Source organism: Leptosomus discolor, chromosome 21, assembly GCF_034619465.1.
Source record: "Leptosomus discolor isolate bLepDis1 chromosome 21, bLepDis1.hap2, whole genome shotgun sequence".
NCBI classification, from domain to species: domain Eukaryota; kingdom Metazoa; phylum Chordata; class Aves; order Leptosomiformes; family Leptosomidae; genus Leptosomus; species Leptosomus discolor.
The window spans coordinates 3,338,544-3,355,973 of NC_141411.1; the positions used below are offsets into that span (position 1 = coordinate 3,338,544).

General features: G+C 62.2%; 1 protein-coding gene across 1 annotated transcript in view; it reads left to right on the top strand.

The window, feature by feature from the left end:
* The first annotated feature begins 7,119 nt into the window (after positions 1 to 7,119).
* The window catches only part of PLEKHA6 (pleckstrin homology domain containing A6), a 50,551-nt gene continuing 40,240 nt past the window's right edge, over positions 7,120 to 17,430 (top strand). Inside the window, exons 1-3 of the mRNA XM_086476585.1 lie at positions 7,120 to 7,202; positions 7,603 to 7,679; positions 8,293 to 8,350. Of these exons, the coding sequence (XP_086332711.1) occupies positions 7,120 to 7,202; positions 7,603 to 7,679; positions 8,293 to 8,350 (218 nt within the window). The remainder of the gene's footprint in view (positions 7,203 to 7,602; positions 7,680 to 8,292; positions 8,351 to 17,430) is intronic.

Genomic DNA, 17,430 nt, shown 5'->3' on the forward strand with positions numbered 1-17,430 from the left:
GTGATGGGGAGTTCCTGCCCTCCCAGGGAATGCGGGAGCGTGCGGGCTCCTTGTCCTGACGAAGCTTTTCATCTGAAACACAAAGCTGCAATTAGTTGTATGCAAATTGGGTGCTGGCTTGGTGCAAGCAGGGCTGTTAATGTTTTGTTGCCCTACTTGAAGCTGAGTATTGAGATCACCGATTAGCATAACTTTGAATACAAACGCTGCTTGGGTTTGGAGGTATTTCAGGGGTGGTTGGGTTTTTTTTTTGAAGTATTTTCAGGCTTTGCGCTGAAACAAATTTGAGGTGTCACCTTGTGAGCGGAGGTGACTCGAGGGTGCCAAACGTCTGATCTTTCTGTGATGAAGAGCTGGGACGCTGCCCTGTGTGGCGCCGTGTGGCGTTGGCCTCTGATGCGGCAAATAATTTGTTCCCTCGTTCGTGGGCTCGCGAGCCGGCGGGCCGTGGCCCGTGAGGAGCTCGGACCATGCGAATGGTGACGCCTCATCCTGCGCAGCGTTCCCCGGCGTCATTATTTTTAATGAAGGGTGGTTTTTGTTGCTGCGTCGGTCGCTCCGTGGTTTTTAGATTAGGGAGAACCATAATTTCGGCGGAGCTGGGTGCTCTCCGGGGCGTTGTGCCCCTCGGCTGGGGCTGGGTGGGACCGCGGGTGGGAAGGAGGAGGCTGGAAGTGCCACCGCAGACCAGGGTAGTGACGAGACGTGGGCTTTGTGTCGCGGAGTGATGGGGCGAGGGTGCCTGGAGGGGTTTGTAGGCGCAAGTTGGCTTTTCCGGGGGGTTCCCAGGGGCTCGGTGGGGAAGGAGGTTGGCCTGGATGGGCAGGAGGATGTTGGCCTTGGCCAAAACCCTGCTGATGAGCTTCCTCCGGAGCAGCAGTTCTGGTGACCAGTGTCACCAGAGTGTCACCAGCAGCGCTGCTCCGTGGATGATGGGCTCATGGCGTAGGAGTCTCAGGTCACACCTCTTCTAGGGCGACGTTTTGGGGGGCAGAGCTTTCACGTTCAAGTGCTGCTTAGAGCTGGGCGCTGGAGCGGCACCGTGAGCTCTTTGCTCCTGTCTGGGGGCACAGGCCACCTTTCACCCCGTGCTTGCATCTTGGCCGGGCAGCATTGGTTTCTGGAAGCGTCTCGTGGGTAGAAAGCTGCTGGATTAGATGAGGGAAAACGTTTGAACTTCCTGCAACACTCTGTTGAAAATGGTGAGCGAAGCTGAGCGTGGTGGGCGTAATTCTGGTGGGTTTTTAAAGTCGCTTTCACCTGTTCTGCTAAAGTCTGCCTTAAAAATGAATATTGCAATTTCTCTTTATTCACTGAGCTAGCTGAAAGAAACACAGTTACTGTGCTAAATGAAAGCTCCTGTGTATCTGGCAGTGCATCCAGATGCCATCTGGAATGTAGAAAGCCTGCTGGGATTTCTTTATTCTATCAGTACCGAGGTCTGCAGTTGGAGTTTAGTTGACAATTTATCTGTGTTTGAGCAGAATTGTTTCTTGCTCTGGTAGCTGTATCTTCTCCACGGGACTTAAGAACTTGTTTGTCAGCAAAGCACACGGGGAGTAAATAAGCTGCTATTTTTGTAGTCGCTCCTGACTGCATCCACTAAAACGCCATTTGCAAATTCATGGTGCTGCGGAGCTGGTTTGGTCCCACGAAAGCAAGTTTCTTCTGAAACTGGGAGGCAGGAGAAGGCAATGACACTGTGAATCACGACGCGGTTGCGATTCCAGGGAGAGTCTGCCTCTTTCCAGCCCCGCGGCCTCCACCCGATGGGCTGCAACTCGGATCTCATCCAAGGTTTAGTTCAGCGTGTGTGGTGGCGAAATGAAATCTTGTAAAATCCGTCCATTAGTCTTGAGGGTATAAAGTATTAGAGTCCATTAGCAGCAGGCGCCCATCTGCCCCTCCTGCTAATGCTCACGATAAGACTGTTAGCAATAAAAACACGGCTCAGTGGCAGCGCAGCGGCTGTTCATTCCTTCCCTTGCCTGCCTGTTGTTTTCAGGATGGTGGGTGGCGTTTTGCTAGACCCATGAACTCTCTTCTCCGTCCTTCCTCTTGCAATCGCTGCGTGTGTTGCTTCTCCCAAAAAATACGCTCCAGCAAACCCCCTGCCTGTAGAAAAACACTCACTTAGGGTATCCAGCTCCAGCAGGCTGGAGTCAAAGCTTTGCAGCGGCTGTGGGAAAGGTCTTTCTCAGCAGTTTACTGGTTCAAGGGACAACCCGGGGGTGCAGTAGCCCACCAGCTAGCGCCACGAAGCTGCTAAAGATAAATTCCTGCTGTCTTGGGCACAGATACAGTCCGGACGGCTCTGGGTGGCCCTATCTTAAGCTAAATCTAAACACCCGTCTTTAGAGAAGGTAGCTGCCATGTGGAATAACTGATACTACGGAGCAAAGAAAGGTCCTGCTTGGACCTTTGATGCTCAGTGGGTCTGGGGAGGTTTGTGCGGTGGCAGCTCGGTGCGAGCTGCTCCGTGGGAGACGCCGGCCAGATTCCTTCCCCGTCCCCGAGAGCCCTCGTCAGAAACAGAAGACAGCTACCGACTGCAGCAGCCCCTTTTGCATGCAGAGAGGAGCTGCCTTCGGCTGCCAGCAGTTGGGATGCAGTCCCAGGCCTCTCACAGGAACTTTGTGCTGAGCAGAAACAAAGCCCCAGCAGGGACGTTTTGGATTCAGCACCTTTTCCCCTTTCCTTCTCATGCATCCTGCTGCGTGTTTGAGGCCTGCCGTTTCAGGTTGCTGAGATGATTTGGGCCAGATCTGAGGTTAAGCAAGGCTTTTGGCAGAGGGGAAGCAGGAGCAGGTTAAAAAGATTTCACTTCTAGAGCTGGAGGGATGTTCTGCTGGCGCCTTTCCATGCCTCCTCCCATGCCGGCTGTTGGAAGCTATGGTAACGAGCCGTACTGAGGGTTTGGAGTTCTCGGGGTGGATGTGGGAGCGGTGGCTTGCCGTGCCTGGTGGTAAATGTGTTACTCAGATTGGTGATAAAAGGCTGTTAAACATCTGCTTGCAATCTGGGTGTCTGGGCTCCCCCGGCTTACCAGCCCGGTAGGATCCACTGAGCAGCACCCACCAGTGCTCCCGGCAGCGGCGTTCCCTGGCACCATCTATCAAATTACAAGCCGTTTACAACCAGACATAAAGAATGTGAAGCAATTAGCTTTTTTTGCTTAGCAACTCGCTTTCACTCGAGGTGATTACTGGTCTCTCGGCTCCAGCTGGGAAAGCCGAGAGGGAGCAGCGTGCTCCTGCCTGCCCCGGTACGGTGGTGCGACGGCCATCGTGTCCCCAGCCTGGCTCCCAGGTGGGGCCTTTGAGCAGTTGGATTGGAGTCGAGGGGAGGGAGGAGATGACGGCTTGAAGTTACGGGGAGCAGACTGCAGTCTCTTGTCTGCTGACGGTCGAGGAGGGGGCACAACGCCCGTCTTGGGGTGCACCAGGTTGAGCCCGCTGGAAGCGCCTGGCTGGCTCTGCGGCTGCATGGCTGCTCTTGTTTCTGGGGAAGCTTTTGTCCAGGAGATGGTGCCAGAACCGTACGGCAGCGCGGGACTCGCAGCCGGCAACGCTGCCGGGGCCACCACCACCCCAAGGCACCTCTGGCCCACCGGGTCCCCCGGCTGTCGCCCACCACAGACCCCCCTCCCACCCATCCCTCCGCGGTGGCCCGAAGGTGCTGTGCCGCCTGGCTCTGCCGTGAGCACCAGGGCGGGACGGACAAATGTGGGACAAGTGCCATGACCATCCCTTCCCCTGCAGAAGCGCCCGGTTTCGTGACATTCCTAACGTCTGACCCACGCGGGCTCCACGCAGGAAACCTCCTTCCTCGGCTTTCCTCCGCAGGGCGGGTCACCCACGATGGGTTGGGGGCCGGGCAGCAACGGGGCCAGGCGTCCCCTCTGACCACAACGAAGCCGCAGCGGGGCCTGGGTCGCGCCGTTGCTCACCCAGAGCAGCCCTTTCCCGCGGGCTTCGCTCCCTTTGCCTTTTGTTCTCCGCGTGGTCCCGCCGGGGCTGGAAGCGAAGGCTCGGCGCTGCGTGGATGGAGGAGGAGGTGGATGATTCGTGGCAACCGCGGTGCTGGGCTGCTCTTGGCACGCTGGCGAGTGAAATCCTTCTGCCCAAACCAGCGTCTCACGCACAAGGGTGACCTGGTGCCCCTGGGCTTGCCAGCAGCCGCGCGTCTCCAGACGATGGCTGATGTGCTGGGGCTGTTTCTTGATGTAGCAAATACATCTGCTGGGTTTCCTTCGCCGTCTCCTCCCTGTGCCTGGTCCCAACAAAAATCTATTTATTTTTCTTTTTTGCTCTCAGGACGGTCCCCTTGGTGGCTTCCCAGTCCCTCTGTGTCCCTGCTAAAGGAAGGACACGGGGCAGAGGTGGCGATGCCCGGTGCTGTGGGAACCTCCCTGGGACCATCAGTAGAAACACTGAATGTGGGTGGTTTTGCAAAGAAAACCTCGGTGTGTGCCTGCTTGCTGTCCCCTTCCTTCCTAACCTGGGTGGTTGTGAACAAGGAGTTTTTAAAAGGATTTTAAACCAAATGAAAACAAAAGGCCCTGCTGGTATTTCCCCTTTGAATTTCCATTGGATTAAGATAGAAAGAAAGAGGGGGAAAAATTCTCTTGTGGAAAGCAATAAAAGCTGATTTATTTACCTGGCAGGAGAGAGCCTGGAGCTGCTTGGGATTCTTGGCTGAAGGTCCTACAAAGCCCTCCAAGAACCTCAGCGCTATTTACCCTGGGGGCTGCACTAGCTCCTTCTTTCTGATGTGAGTGTCTGATGAGTCCGTCCCCTGTAATTGCCAGGGACAAGCGAGGGGGACGAGGGGGACGCTGAGAATAGGTATGGTCAGAAAAATGCATCCCTCCCTGGGGCTTGCTAGAGGAGGAAGGAAATCTTTTAGAACCAGATGAGCTTATCTGGCCTGGACCCTGATCCCGCATACCCTCGAGGTACGTGTGAGAATAACTCTGCGGTAACTGGGGAGGTTTTGCCCCGGGCTGGAAGGTGAGGGCCGTGCACAGTGAGCCCCTAGCCCTGGGACTGCAGGGTGGCCTTGTTCGATTCTGGTTCTCTTCAGGTTTCCGTTTCACATCGATATAAATAAACGGGCATCGGTTTGGAAAGCCCAGTCCTGAAAGCTGTGCGACGGGGAGATCGCAGAGGAGTTTCGGGAGCGGTGCCTGGAGCCGCTCATAGAGCCGGGTCCCCAAAACCTTTGTGCTGAGGACTAACGCCCGGTGCGAGCTGTGACTCAGCTTAGAGGCTGCTCCCAGTAAAGAAAACCCCATCTGCAAGCGGCTGCAGAGGCAGGGTGGCCGGGAGGACCCGTCGTTTCCAGGAGCGCCGTGGTTATCCCCGCAGTGCCTCCCCCGGCGCTGAAATAGGATTAGGGCAGCTTAGGAACAGACCTCTTGCCGCGTTTGACTTTATAAAGCTCTTCCTGCCTTGAGCCAGCACGTGCCGCAAGCCATCGCTCAGCCGGGGCTGGCTGGGGGATTTTCCCCCCCAAAAAAACCCCAAAACCCACGATGGAAAGAGTTTAATGTGGCAGCTTTGTCCGCAACCGTCCATTTTTGGGTTGCCCTGAGATGAAGCACCACCGCCCCGAGCTGCTGGTGGGCTCCTGAGCTTTGGCCGTGAGCGTTAAGCGCCGGGATTTCGTGGTTTGGCTCCTGCGTGCAGACCCTGCGAGGGCGCGGGGGCAGAGGGGAGGCGGGGGAAGCCAAGCTGCCTCCCTCGGGGTCAGGCCGTGACCTCCCCAATCTCGGGGCGCATCGGAGCATCAAAGCCCCGGGAGTTCCCGTGGTCGTTAATCGAGCGGTGATTGATGTTCGGCTCGGCAGATGGAAACGTGATAAGGGTGGTGGCAACTCCCCAGCCGCCCCGGTGTGACCGTAACCTGACTGAGGCGGGCAGGCTCGCTGTAACGCTATCCCCAGGCAGCCCAAACCCAGGCAAAAAGCCCGATCTTGCAAAAATTTAATGCATAACATAATCCCGCAGCTGGGGCTGCAAGGTGGGGGTCTGAGCAGTCCTCAAGCTGCAACCCCGGCGCAGGCAGGACGTGAGCTCGGCTCACCGTTTGCAGCCAAGCGTTTCTCCCACGAAATGGAGCTTTCCCAGGTGAACTGGTGCCCAGGACTGTGACATTGCTCCCTGCTGCTCTGGGGTCCCGATGGACGCTCTCCCCATGGGCTCACCGGGACTAACCAGACGTGTTTTTCTTACCCAGTGGTTCAAAGCACTATAGGAAGGGCCTTCCTGAGCCTTCAGGTGAACTGGTTTCCCCAAATCCCAGCAAGAAACTGCTCTGATGTGAGGAATGTGTTTCAGCTCAGCAGGGCAAGCCCCTTCCTCCTTGCTTTGGGGACCAGCTCCTTCCTTTCCACCGCTCGGGCCTCTCCTGAACCAGCATCTTTCTCCTTGTGCCATGAGAAGCTTTGCAAAGGCGCCGCTGAGACACGAGGGCAATTGCCTCCTTCGCAGTCACCCAGCCCAGGTGCCTCCCAGACCCCACCTTTCCCCTTAAAAGACATTTAATTGACGGCTAAGAACAAGCAGAGAGAAAATACCCATTGGGCAGCTCCGAAAGCGCTGCAGATAATCATCAGGGTGCCCTACATACTGCCTCGGCTTGGCTGCGAGATCAGACGGGGAGAAGAATTTGACATTGTTTAAAATGAACAGGAGAGGGAAGTAACAACTCCATAATTACTCACCCCGAGTTAATTGACGGTAATTATACTGAGTAGGCAGTGGAGGAAGCTGTGACGGGCTAGCCCCGAAGAGTCATTTGGAGAGCCGTGCCGTGGCGCTGGGAGGGTGCCCTCTGAACCCCGGCTCGCAGGCAGGGTGGCAACCCGGCTCCGAGGGGGTTAAGTTGATGGGTTTGGTTGGGGTGGTTTTTTTTTTTTTTCTTTTTTCCCTCCCTCCTCGGTTATTTGCAGCAAACAGAGTCTGGGTGGAAGGTCTGAGCTGAACAAGTGTTTGCTCCTGGGGGGAACCAAGAGTTGTTCGGCACTTCCCAAGCCGGGTGCCGTCCCTCCTCGCAGCGCGGGGCTGCTCTGCGCCCCCCCCCCCGCCCCCGCCCGGACCCCCCACTGCCACCCCCATGGGGGATGACATCGACTGGTTGGACCTGCCGGGCAGGTGGACCTACGGCGTCTGTGGGGACGGCCGCGTCTTCTTCATCAAGTACGGTCCTGCCTGGCAGCTCGCAGGGAGTGTGGGGGCTGCCGCGGGGACGGGGTTGACGCTGGGGTGCGAGGGGAGCCGGGCGCCTGGCTGGGGGGACCGCAGGGGGTCAGGGGCTTAGTCTGGGCTGGGAACGAGGGGCACCCCCTGCTGCAAGCCTCTGCGTCTGGCTGCTTACCTATCACACGCAGTCATCTCTCTTTTCTCCCCACTTCTCTCTTCTTGGGGCTCTCCGCTCTCCCAGCCTGGTGGGTGCTGTTCCCCTCGTTCCCTAAAATCTGCTCCTTCCGTTCCTCTGGCTGCCGAAGTCACTCGTGTTGCAAAGACCCTTCCCCAGCGATGGGAGGGGGCTCCCTGGGCCCCCGTGGGTGCTGACAGCCCCACTCCTTGTCTTTTGCAGCGATGAGACCAAATCCACGAGCTGGGTTCACCCCGGCACAGGCTACTCCATCCAGAGCGGGCACTTCTCCTGCGCCGGTAAGGGATGGGCCCTGGGTCTCAGCCTTTGATCTCTGCCCTCCCCAAACACTGATCAGAATCTGGAGGTGTGGAGTGATATCCTCCAGAAATACAACGGAGACCCCAAAAATCTAAGCGAGCAGGAGCTGGGGAGGGCTGGGGGACTTTGAACGATGCGTGAGGCGATGCTGCATCTCCTGGGCACGGGGTTTCTAGCTGGAGGGATGTTCTTGGGGGGGCTTTTAAGAGTCCCCTTCTGCAGAGAGACTCCCTGAGGTCTCTGAGGCCTTTTGCTGATGGGGAGGGGACACAAACCACTTTAAAAACACAGTTTGAGAGCCAACCGTGGCAGGACGTGGCACTCCACGAAGCTCCTGACCATCCCGCGGCTCCCTACCCGTGGGCTCCTGCCCTTCTCTAGTGCTGCCTGCTGCGAGGGGGGGGGTCTCCTCCGTGGTGAAGTGATGCCTCGGTGTGACACTGAGCACCGCTAACCCTCCGGCAGCAGGTCCTTTGGGCAAGCGCTCTGCTCGGGTGCAGCACCCCAGTCCACAGCAGGGCACGGGGCTGGGAGGGCAGGGGCTGCACGGGGCAAGAGGGGGTGACGGCTGCTTCTGCCCTGTCCTTCCAGGGCTGCCCCGAGGCTGGGAGGTGGACACCACGACGCAGGGGGGCTTCTACTTCATCAAGTAAGTGAGAAGGGACTGGGGGGAGAAGCTTCTGCCTCCTCGCAAGCACCACTGCGCCCTCGGAAGGGGCTTGTCTCTGCCCAGAGGCAGCCGCTACCAAAATGCTGGCGAGCGCGGCACGGGCTGCTGCCATCCAGCCTCGTGGAGGACTGGGGCAGGAAAGGTGTGGTTTGGGGGGCTTTGGAGCATAGCAATTGCTAAAGGATGGGGTCAGGGTCTGTGCCTGTCAGACTGGGGCGGGTGGGTGCCTGTGGCCCTGGCTGTGGCTTGTCCCGTGCTGCTGCAGACGTGGCTGTGATGGTCCCAGCAGCTTGGATGAGCCTGGAGCTCCCGCTGGCGAGGGGGAAAGCAGCGTGTTGGGTTTGGTGGACACGCGCGGGGCCGTGTCTGGGAGCCTGCTGGGATGCTGTGGTGAGCGAAGAGCTAAAGCTTGTGCCAGCATAGCGCGGCAAGGCCAGGCTGGAGTCCCCTGTCCCTGCGTGCCCGTGGCTGTCCCTGTACGTGATTCGCAGGGACCAGACCCAGCTCTGGGCTGTGTCCTGCACCTGCACCCTGCAACCGGAGCTGTTGGGACGGGGCGAATCTCACCTAGGCCGTGTGCACAAGGGAGCTCCTGAGCCAAGTTACCGTTTCAGATGCAAATGTCTCTTCTGAGGGTTCCGGGAGCTCCAGGGTGGCGTGGGCAAGGCAGCCAGCCCCCCGCCCCGCGTCATCCCTCAGGGAAAAGTCCCCTGGAGCCCAGTGGGGACTTTCTCCAGGGCCCTGCAGTGCCCTACCCTTGTGGGAGGCAGCTCGGTGGTGCAAAGGGTCCTTGGGGCGTGTGCTGCCCAGGGCGTGCGGTGCAGAGCTGGCTGCGCTCGCTGGGGTGAATCCCACAGGAGCGTAACTCGGTGAGGATCCGGCCTGAGGCGTCGCTCCGAGAGCCCTGGCTCATCCCGGCGGGTTGTTTCCCATTGCCTTTTGCTCCCTCCCTGCCTCCAGTCCGGGAACTGGGACCCTGGCGGGGTGATGGTGGTGTCTAGACAAGCTGAGCTGCAGGCTGCCGCCACCGCCTCGCCTCGCCTCGCGCGGGGCTCCAGGTCCTGCCGGGCGAGGGTGTTTCAGACGGGACCTTTGAGCCCGTCCCTATCTGGCGTGCAGGGAGGTTTCTCAGACAGCAGTAAACCCGGTGAGAGCAAAGATCCCAAGGTGGGCTGAGGGTTGGAGCAAAGCACCGGGATTATCCGGTCTAATCTGTCGAGCAGAGACAAGGTGTCCTTGAATCAGCCCCGTGTTCGAGTCGCGCCGCCACAAACGTCGCCAGGAGTGGGGCTTGCTGGGCGAGGGCTGCGGTGGTGACCCCCCCCCCCCCCCCAGGTCAGGTTGGAGCTGCGTGCCTGCGGCATGTCTGCGGTGCTTCTGCACGCCAGGGACCACCTTCCCCCGCCTCACTGCGTGCCCAACGTGTCCGCCGTGCCCGCGATTCCCTCTGCATTGCAATGCCACAGCGGAGCAGGGCAGAGGGTCTGGGCCAGAGGTGGGGGGGCTCCGCCGGGGGTCCTGCTCCCCCCCCCAGCCCTGCCTGTTGCAGGCTGTGCTGGCTCCTGCCTTTGCGACAGCACCCACAAGGTGGCATTGAGGCTGGCGCAGCGGTGCATGCCCTGCACGTTGCTGCACACGTGTGCAGGGCCCAGCTCCGGAGAAGGGAACCGCTGGCTCCCTGCGACGCTGGGCACCCTCCCGCCTGTGCCAGCCCAGGGTGCAGGAGGGCAGCACCCAGCCAGGTGCTCCTGCAGGGAAGCACTGCAAGTAAAACGGCTCTTTTCCACCCTGCTCCTGCCTCCAGCTCTCTGCCTGCAGAAGAAAAAGCCCTGAGATGCTGCTGGGAGCTGATGCAGCAGCACCATGCACGTCTGGTCTCTGCAAAGGGGGTGGGGAGCAACCAGCCCCCCCCCAACCTGGCTGGGGTGCGTGTGGCTGGTGCTTAGGGCTGCCTGGCTAGGCTGGGGGGGGGGGGCTCCCCCGAGAGCAGCACAGATCCCCAGTTGCCCATGGTTTTCCTGGGCTGTTTTTCAGCTCTCAGGGCTCTCCTGGGTGGCAGGAGGGCAGTGGGGCAGTAGAGCCCCCCCCAGCAGGTCCCTGCTGCCTGCGGAGCCAGGGAATGGCTGGGGACAGTGACCTTGGGATGACTCACAGGCGCAGTGTGTAACTTTGGGGATTTGGGGGTCTCTCTGCTGTGGGCTGACAGGGAGGGAGGATCTCGCCCGTCACTGTGGGGAAGGAAGGGGAGACGCAGAAGGCAGAGCATCCAGTGAAAGCCAGCCCCCTCCCCAGCCCCTAATGCCATGTGGCTAATGGGGGGATTATAGGATCAAGGGCAGTTGCCTGTTTTTCCTTCTTGGAGAGCCCACGTCTCTCCCCACGCCAGCTTGGCTGTGGAGGATGAAGGGTCCCTGGGTGCTGCGGGGTCTGAGCCTCCGGCCGTGCAGGCAGGGTGCAGGCAGGGTCCTGGCCGTGGTGCCTGGCAGCTCTGACAGGCAGAAGTAGGGCAATGCCATAGATCAGGGCACGGTGCCATTGCTCTAGGGCTGGAGTTTGCAGCTCCCCAGCACCTCTGCTAGCACCCGGCTCTGCAGCCTGGGCGTCACCCTGCCGCCGGGCCAGGCCTGAGGAGGGCTGGGGAAGGGTCCTGCCAGCCCTGCCTGAGCCATCGCTGGCCCTTGGCATGGCCCCGGGGGACCGAGTGGTGGCCTTTGTGCTCCAGAGAACAAGCTGTGGTTGTTGAGCTGTTTTGCTGCTCGTCCTCTGCGTGCTGCATCCTCCCTGCGGGCAGCCCTCCCTGGGGTGCAGAGCCTGGGGGTGCTGCGTGACCCACTGCAGTGGGTCCTACGAGCCTGGTGGGGAACAAACACGCTCCCCTGCCCCGAGAGATGCAGGATGCAGGGGGGGAGCACGGCCCAGGCTGTCCTCCCACTGATGCTGGGATGCAGGGGGGATGATGCTGGGATGCAGGGGGAGCACAGCCCAGTCTGTCCCCCTGGTGCTGGGATGCAGGGGGGATGATGCTGGGATGCAGGGGGAGCACAGCCCAGTCTGTCCCCCTGGTGCTGGGATGCAGGGGGGATGATGCTGGGATGCAGGGGGAGCACAGCCCAGTCTGTCCCCCTGGTGCTGGGATGCAGGGGGGATGATGCTGGGATTCATGGGGAGCCCAGTCCAGGCTGTCCCCCCCGATGCTGGGATGCAGGGGGAGCACAGCCCAGTCTGTGCCCATGATGCTGGGGTGCAGGAGAGATGATGCTGGGATGCAGGGGGAGCACAGCCCAGTCTGTCCCCCTGGTGCTGGGATGCAGAGGGGATGATGCTGGCATTCATGGGGAGCCCAGTCCAGGCTGTCCCCCCCGATGCTGAAAGGCAGGGGGGATGATGCTGGCATTCATGGGGAGCCCAGTCCAGGCTGTCCCCCCCGATGCTGGGAGTCAGGGGGGATGATGCTGGGATTCATGGGGAGCCCGGTCCAGGCTGCCCCCCCGATGCTGGGATGCAGGGGGGATGATGCTGGGATGCAGAGGGGGAGCCTGGCCCACCCTACCCCCCCCCCCAAGATGCAGGAGGGTGTGTGGGGGAGGGGAAGGGGGGGGCAGTACTGTCCACCCCCCCCCCCCCAAATGCTGCAGGGGGCGGGGGGGGGGGGGGGGAGCAGAACGGTGGCGACTCCCCCGAAGTGATGCTTGTGGGGGAGGGGGGCGTTGCGGTCTCCCTCGGGTGATGCCGAGGGGACAGCGCGGGGGAGGGGGGGCGGGGGCGGTAGGGGCGGGCCCCCCCCCCCCCCCCGGTGCTCGGTGCCAGCCCGGCATCACGTGGCGCTCGGCGGCCCCCGAGCATGCCCAGCTCCGGCTCCGGCTCCGGCTCCGGCTCCGGCTCCGGCTCCGGCTCGGGCTCGGGCTGGGGCTGGCCGGGAGGATGCTGCACCCCTAGGCAGCGGGGGGGACCCCGGCCGCTGCCCGCTCCCAACGGTGAGTGTCCGCCAGCGCGGCTCCCTTCCTCCTCCTCCTCTTCCTCCTCCCCGGGGGCTGCGGGGCGGCAGAGCATCCCCCCCCATGGGGCTGGCTTGGGGGGCGGGGGGGATCTTCCTCCTCCCCGGGGGCTGCGAGGCGGCAGAGCATCCCCCCCCATGGGGCTGGCTTGGGGGGCGGGGGGGATCTTCCTCCTCCCCGGGGGCTGCGGGGCGGCAGAGCATCCCCCCCCATGGGGCTGGCTTGGGGGGCTGGGGGGATCTTCCTCCTCCCGGGGGCTGCGGGGCGGCAGAGCATCCCCCCCCATGGGGCTGGCTTGGGGGGCTGGGGGGATCTTCCTCCTCCCGGGGGCTGCGGGGCGGCAGAGCATCCCCCCCCATGGGGCTGGCTTGGGGGGCTGGGGGGATCTTCCTCCTCCCGGGGGCTGCGGGGCGGCAGAGCATCCCCCCCATGGGGCTGGTTGTTTTTTTTTTTTTTGGGGGGGGGGAAGCGAGCTGTGCAGGGGGTGCTGGCTTAGAGGAGGGGGGACACGCATCTGCACCCCCCTGTCCCTCCTGCCGCGCTTTCGGTGAGCCGTGGGGGGCCCCCTGAGCTGTCCCCGCGGGGTGTTTATGTGCTGTGAGCTGGCTTGTGCCCCCCGGACCCCCGCCCCCCGGCTGCGGGCTGGGGTCCCCCCCGCGCCCCCTTTCTGCCCAGGTGGGCATTGGGAGAGACTCGCCTTTTGGAGCCCTGGCTCAGCACCCCCAAACCCCCATGATTGTGACCGGGGGGGGGGGGGGGGGGGGGGTTCGAATGGGTCAGAACCCCCCCGCCCCTTTCCTTCCAACCCTGTGTGCCAGGGCTGGTCCCTATGGCTGGGCGCTTTGCTGAGGTCGCATCCAGGATGATGGATGGAGCTGGAGATGTCGGCTGGCGCTTCCCAAGGACCCGAGCCGCTTCCCTGGGCTTCGTGGCTCCCGTTTGGCCGCCCGCTTGCCAGCGGAGAGCCACCAGCCTCCCGCTCCTCGCCAGCGAGCGAGGGCCGACAGCCCCGGGGATGCGTGTTGCCTGCGAGATGCTGCGTTGGCTTGGGCCCCCCTCCTTGCATCGAGGTGTCTGGCAGTGCCGGAGACGGCGTGTGAGCCGCAGCCGCTACCCTCCGAGCAGTCAATCGCAGCTTTGTTGCGCCGCTCTGAGATCTGAAGGGAGCAGGGTCTGATTCGTCACATGATGGGGCACATTAAAGACGCCACGAGTCTATTAAACCCCAGCGGAAGGGGCTGGACTGGCCACCCTGGGCCATCCTCACCCGGGACTTGGTGGGGACCCCAGCTCTGGCCGTGCTACCCTCTGCAGAGGGTGGTCCAGCACCCCCCCACCCCCTCCACCCCTTTGCAGGGTCTTTGCTGTCTTCCAAGGGCTGTGCCGTGGGGTCTTGCTGCGGTCTGGGAGGGCTGAATCTCGTGTGCACGGTTTGATCGGTACCGCCTGGCCCCGCCATCGCGCCCGTGACGTGTGCTGTGGTCCCTTGGGTGTGGGGGGCCAGCTCCCCCCTCCAGATGGCTGCTGGAGTGGCTGTAATCCCCCTGCGCGGCGAGGTCAGAATGAAGCTGCAGAGGGGAGGGAGTGCGTGGCCATCCCGAGGGGCGGAGGGGCGCAGGCAGGCCTGCCAAGGACAGAGGGAACCAGGGTGGCGGTTTGCTGGGGGAGACATCCTTCCAGGCAGGCGAGGCTGTTTGCGGCGCTGCGTGCTGCTCTGCAGCTGGGAATCGGCAGCACCCGTTGGTTTCTCCCACTTCTCCACGTCAAGAGCGCCTGCATCCTGCTGTGCATCCCCGGGGCTGAGCGCAGGGCAGGAGCTGGGACCGCTGCTCCCTGCACCGTTGCTCCCAGTATGGCTCGTCCTGTGGTGCCCAGCCGCGCACATGCGTGTGCACACACGTGCCCACGCACCGGCCTGTGCGTGTGGCCGCTCTGGTTCCATCCCCTGAACCTTGCTGGGATTTCCTCGTGGGGAAGGAGAGCTCCTGTCCTGCTCCGATCTAAGCCGGTCCCTGTTGTCCCCTTCGCTCTGCTGGGAGGGGGCAGGAGCCAAGGCTGGGGGATGCCTGGCCCCGTTGCCCACCCCCCAGCCAGCCCCTCGGGGAGCCAGAGCCAGGATTAGGCCTCCCAGAGAGGGGGTGGCCGAGGCATTAAAATTCTTGAGCGTCTGCTAAAAAATCACATGGCGAGCGCAAAGCCTGTCCCCTCTGGCCAGTCCCTGGCTGCCTCGGCTGGGGGTGCAGCCCCGGCACCCCCAACTTGTGCTGGGGACCCCGGCGGGCCGTGGCACCTATCCTGCTGCACTGGGCCACCAGCGCCATCCTGGCTCTGAGCACCCACGTCCCTGGCTGTCTCCCTGGGGAGAGGGGCTGTGGCGAGGGGACAGGGGGCAAGGCCAAGGGCAGGGGTCCCCCAGGCAAACCCCATGACGGGGCAGCTCGACGCCTGGGTTTGGGCTGGCGCTGGCCTCGCTGGAAACCGTGTTTTCCTGCCGAGTTCCCATAGAAACCGGCGGGAGCAGCCACCGGCCTGGCAGGGACGAGGGAGAGGAGGGATGGGCAGGAGGGCGAGTTCCACGCCTGGCACCGCCGGCGTGAAGCGGCTGCACCCGCAGCCGGCGGTTGCGGGGTTGCCATCAGCCGTGCCCACCCTGGGCTGCTCCCCACCGCGGCCAAGAGGCACCAGCATCACCCTGTTTGCCCGCCGTGGCTCACGGAGCGTGCGTGGGTATGTGTGGGTTTGTGTGTGTGTGTGTGTGTGTGTGTGTGTGTGCACACCCGTGCACGCCGCTGCGCTGCTGCTCTGCCGCCGGGTGCAAACACCACCCCAGATGGGCAGCGTGGGGCTTAATCCCCTGGAAGCTGCCGAGGCCGCCTGAACCCTTAGCAGCCGGGCAGGCTCTGGGGTTGTTTTCTGCTCCATCTGTGTCCCTGCGAATCAGCTGGGCTGGGGATTTCTCCTGCCTGTCTTTGCTCGCTGGAGGGGAAAGCGCAGCTCCTTAGCTGCTCATTTCTCTCTCAGGCATTTGTAGTAGCATCCCCCACTTCTGTTTTCCTTAGCTTGAAACACGATAATCCGCAGCAGGCAGAAATAGTACATTGAGGAATGTGCCGACTCCTCTTTAGCCTCGTTTTTTCCCCGCGATCTGGCAGCTCCGCACCCGCCGGGGGAAGCCCTGCTCCGGCAGCGGCCGCGCAGCCCCTTCCCACTGCCCACAGCGTGGGGACGTGGGTGCCTTGTTCCCTGCCAGCCCTCCTCTCCGAAAACACCCCCGATTTCATGGCATTGCTGGAGAGCATCCCCTGGCACGGGACGCTGGGCACAGGGGAAGGCAGAGGTGAGCTGCAGGGAGGGGGCACACACACTCCAACACCCCCCTCCCCTACAACCCTGCCCGCTCCTTCCAGCATCCAAACCTGCAAAATACCCTGGGAATGGGTTGTTTCTGTACAGGCAGGTTGGGGCCCTCCTGGTTTCCAGCACGTTTCTGGTTTTATTTCGGTTTTCACTCCGCAGCAGCAGTGCAAAGAGCCTGGCGAGAGCCCGGCGAGGGCTACCGGGGGAGCAGTGGCTGTGGGGTGAGGATGCTCCGGCCGCGGTATGCGGGGAATCAGGTTGGATTGCAGTGGTCGGTTGTGCCCTTAATCTGTGAATTCACCAAAGCTCTTTAATAAAGATTCAAAGTCACCAACTTCTCAATTAAGGGATGAGACAGCTCTTGATCCATGTTTCTGGGTCAGCTGGAGAAAGGCCATTGGAGACCCGGGCGATTGCTTTCCTTTGATGTTTCTAAAGGAGTCGACTTTTCGAATAAACACCTTGCCAGCGCGCGCCGTGCAGGAGGGCATGTGGCTCGGCCACCTCCGAGGCAGGGCTCACAGCCTGGAGTCCAACCCCGGCTGCTCCCGAGTCACGGGCTGAGCTTGGGAGCGAGTCTCTCCTCCTCTCCCTGCGGAGCACGGGTGCTCCCTGCTGCGGTGCCGGGGGATGTCCCGCTCCCCTGGGATACTCTGGGCAGTGCCACCAGCCTCGCCAGGTCCTGCTGCTGCCGGGCTGCTCCCTGCAAGGTCCAGGGCAGCCTTGCAGCGAGGGTGAGAGCACCCTGCCCAGCCCTGGCGGGTTGTCCCAGAGCAGCCGAGGGGCTCAGGGAGGTGGGTCCGACCCTCTTTGGCCCAGCACTGGGGCCACCTTCTTCTCCGTGCATGCCCATGGGTGGTCTGCACCCTGCCAGGGCTCCCAGCTCTCTAGGGTGCTTCTAACCCTCTGTTTACCCCCACAACAGCCACTTGCTTGGGTGTTAATTGCAGGAGCTGACAAGGCACTAATTAGGGGATAATGAGACAGCTTTTATGTGCGCCTGGCATCGTGTCGACAAACACACTGCGCCGTGTTGGTGATGCCCCTGCGCCGTGTCCATGATCCTCCTGTGCCGTGTCCGTGATCTTCCTGCGCCGCGTCCCGCTGGCCCTTCTCCCTGGCTGCCGTGGATGCTGCCCCCCTGCCTGCCCCCCTACCTGCCCCCCTACCTGCCCCCCTGCCTGCCCCCCTGCCTGCTTCCCTGCCTGCCCCCCTACCTGCCCCCCTGCCTGCCCCCCTGCCTGCCCCGCTGCCTGCCCCACTGCCCCAGCCTGGCAGACTGATGCAGCTTGGGGGTTCCCTCCACCACCTCGTGCCCCCACGGCACCAGGGCTAAAACCAGCTGCTTGATGCTCCTCCGATTATTTACGAGGCGTTCCCAGCCCTGCTCTGGGGGACTCGAGGGGCAGCTCAGCTGCTCTGAGCCCCCGAGTCCCGCTGGTCATCAAGTGGCCACCCCAGCCTTTGAGCACAGCCCTTTGTTCTCAGAGCAGGGGGCCAAGATCCGTCCAACGCAGGTTTCAGGCTGCCCCCTCCGCTGCCACCATCTCCCCTCCCCATCCTCCTAGTGCCCGCAACCCCTGGGGGACTGAAGTTGGGGACCGAGGCTTGTCCCCGCCGTTTGCTCAGTGATGGAGCAGAGAGCATCTTCCCGCGTCCTCCCACTGCTCCGGCGCCCGGCTCCCTCCCGCTGCCGCCGGTGGCAGG